This window comes from Pinus tabuliformis, chromosome 4_2, assembly GCF_031772625.1.
Source record: "Pinus tabuliformis cultivar Carrire ecotype Pingquan chromosome 4_2, CPIR1, whole genome shotgun sequence".
NCBI lineage: Eukaryota > Viridiplantae > Streptophyta > Pinopsida > Pinales > Pinaceae > Pinus > Pinus tabuliformis.
In genome coordinates, this window is record NC_142304.1 from 1,091,733,376 (window position 1) to 1,091,736,026 (window position 2,651).

A 2,651-nucleotide genomic window follows, 5' to 3' on the forward strand; every position below is an offset into this window, starting at 1 on the left:
CATAATTTAAAAACAATACACAGACCTTGCAAGGAGAAGGCACCATTATGAGATAATCGAACATTCCATATAACATTTCAAGCAGGGTATTCGAAATAAAGAAACGATAATAATTATTAACCAAACCATCACCATAATTTTATACATGAAACCATTATGTTCACAAATTCAAAACCCTTTCCATTGACACAAAGACCATCTCCTGAGGAAAATTACACATTAAGTTTATATTTGCAGGTCATCTTTAGAATTTGAAAGAACGAACAAAAACTTCAGTTGGGGAATGATGGAAAACTTATGTTCATACTAACATTTAAATGTATTACGACAATCTTTATAACAGAAGGAGTCAATAAATTATAAGCCCAGTATGTGTTCAAAGTTTAATATTAAAACAAAGATTGGGTCACCCATCCGTGTCCTAGGCGAGAAGGCCACCAAAACACAACAACCCAGGAAACCAGGGCAATGTTACAACCAGACAACCACATGCTAAGTAGATAGGCAACCAGAGGACTTGTTGAATGGTAAAATCCCTGGAGGGTTTAGTGTTAACTTTTAAACCAACCTGAATGGCAGCAGAGAGAAAAGAGATATGAGAACGCTGCTCCAGAGGCCGAATCGCTAAGAAGGAAGGTTTGGGGAGAATGTGTACCTGCAACCAGTTTCAGAACCGAGTTAGGAGGAACCTCACCGAGCATTATTACTGAATGGTAAAATAAAACATGAACAATTAACTCTAGAATACCTATGAAGTGGTTATGGAGTTGTGATTCTCACCTACACCGTTAACCAAGAACTTCGGGTTAGCTTCACAACCCCTTTCTCTCTGGCGAAAGAGACATAACCCAAAACTCTGATAGTAAACACAATCTTTACCTGGGTGAGGACATTTGTTTCTGGATTCATCTCCATTGAAACGTAAGGAGCCGACATCAGTAGGAACCACCTACAAGGTTCAAGAATCTACTTAGAACTCATACTTGCACCTCTGGAAAAGAAAAACATTGATAACAATAACCATAATCTAGAGAAAAAACGATGCATACATTACCCAAGGGATAGCGCATGTAGTAGCCTGCAGATGAGCGAGGTTCTGGTAAATAGAAACCCTCATCGTCATGGAGAAACACACACTCTGTTGCAGAGCAACCAAACCAGAAAGCAGAAAAACCAAATGACTTCGACCGCGGGGCAGAGCAGGGGAGTTGGTTACCACAACAAACCCTTGTTGCTGAGGACCGTTGAATCCACAAGCTTTGATCGCACAACGTAGGAGATGCCAAGTGTCCTGGGTCACATGACCTTTCTAGAGTCGTGTACCAAAAAGATTAAATTGTTGTTGATTAATGTGTATTGTACATTGGAGGGAATGCAATATCTCGAGGTTCTCCTACTGTGTGCCATAAAACCAATGTAATAATGTCACATCAACCATAAATTCCGCAAATTACATTGGTTGCATGGTGGTAAAAATCAACTGTTATTTATTTTGTTTATGATCGGGTAAATGATTTGCTTAGAAATGTCTGTTCCATAAGTTGTATTTAGAGAAATAAAAAATAGAGATCTTAAGAAAAATTGTATGGTTGTAATGAAAAAGGTCATAAAGTAGAATGATTAGACTTTGTTGAATTTTATTTATATTCTTTAAAAGCATTAAGAGATGCATACCAGTATCACAATTGTTTTGTTGAGTTAAAAAAATTGAAAATGTTGGTAGTGTGAAAAATACTTTGAAATTTAGATCTAATATGAGAATAAGCTGGAGAATCCAAGAGACAGTGATCTTCATCTCCAACCCTCTTAGTGTCACAAAGGTGACAAACACTTTCATCCTATGGTGTTTTGAGAATTAACCAACACCCAATTTCGCCATGGAGCTCATGAGAATTTGCTCTTATTTTAGCAATGATTATTTTCTTCTTTACATTTGTCAAGATAGATAGATACTTTTGATTTTTAAGATTTGAATTGATCACCTTCTCATAATATCTTGGTATCCTTTTTCCCCTCTAACTCTTTATCACCCTATGATTTCTCCTTACATTTTTAAAGAAATAATATTGTTAACATTACCCTTATTTTCCATAATGATCTCTTCCTTTATCTGTTGGTGGTCTACCTAAGATTGGGCATTCTTATGCCATCCTCGCTTTAGTTGAAAGTGGTTTTAGCTAGTGTTAGAATACATTTTAAGAAGCCTCTTTCCTTGATGTTGATTGATCTCATCTTATACATAAGACACCTAGTCACATCCATATAAAATAACAGGGGCAAAGAAAGTCTCAAGGATGAGTGTTTTTATCCCATATCGAAATATTTGTTGACTTATAATTGTTTTCAAGTCCAGAATAAGTTTTCCATCCTCCATTTATCATTTTATCAATGTTATAATTCTAGTTGAGCTTGTGATGGTTATCAATTCTAAGATATTTGTATGAAGAAACTTCCTCGAACTTGTTTTTGTCATATATGAATGTATCATATGTGAGTCTTTTATATTTGATAATAATGACTTTTGTTTTATCAATGTTAACCGGCATACCCATCTTGGAACGAAAATCTTGAAGGATTCTCATATGCTTTCCAAGATGGTAAGGACTCCTTGCTAAGAGAACAATATCATCAACGTAAAGAAGTGTGAAGAC

The 2,651-nt window shown here is 35.8% G+C and overlaps 1 protein-coding gene across 4 annotated transcripts; it reads right to left on the bottom strand.

The window, feature by feature from the left end:
* Positions 1 to 284: 284 nt before the first annotated feature.
* LOC149173447 (uncharacterized) lies at positions 285 to 1,187 on the bottom strand. Of its 4 annotated transcripts, none has more exons than XR_016259681.1 (3): positions 1,050 to 1,185; positions 781 to 949; positions 285 to 655 (listed from the first exon to the last, which is right to left on the bottom strand). XR_016259681.1 is itself a non-coding variant. In XM_089427941.1 (3 exons), exons 1-3 carry the CDS (start codon positions 1,121 to 1,123, stop codon positions 552 to 554), a joined length of 243 nt encoding a protein of 80 aa, XP_089284067.1. In that variant the 5' UTR covers positions 1,124 to 1,187; the 3' UTR covers positions 285 to 551. The 4 variants fall into 4 exon arrangements, 3 of the variants coding, with proteins under 3 accessions (XP_089284067.1, XP_089284066.1, XP_089284065.1); XM_089427941.1 differs by having other exon boundaries at positions 880 to 949; positions 1,055 to 1,187; XM_089427940.1 differs by having other exon boundaries at positions 1,055 to 1,187.
* Between the last annotated feature and the right edge of the window lie 1,464 nt (positions 1,188 to 2,651).

What these genes read in the sequence shown, in the direction of transcription:
- LOC149173447 (XM_089427939.1), bottom strand. Translation starts at nt 1,123, where the DNA reads ATGACGATGAGGGTTTCTATTTACCAGAACCTCGCTCATCTGCAGGCT. An exon ending in TGCGCTATCCCTTGGGTAAT is followed by an intron (nt 950 to 1,049) that starts GTATGCATCGTT and finishes TGAACCTTGTAG; the next exon opens with GTGGTTCCTACTGATGTCGG. An exon ending in AAACAAATGTCCTCACCCAG is followed by an intron (nt 656 to 879) that starts GTAAAGATTGTG and finishes AACTGGTTGCAG; the next exon opens with GTACACATTCTCCCCAAACC.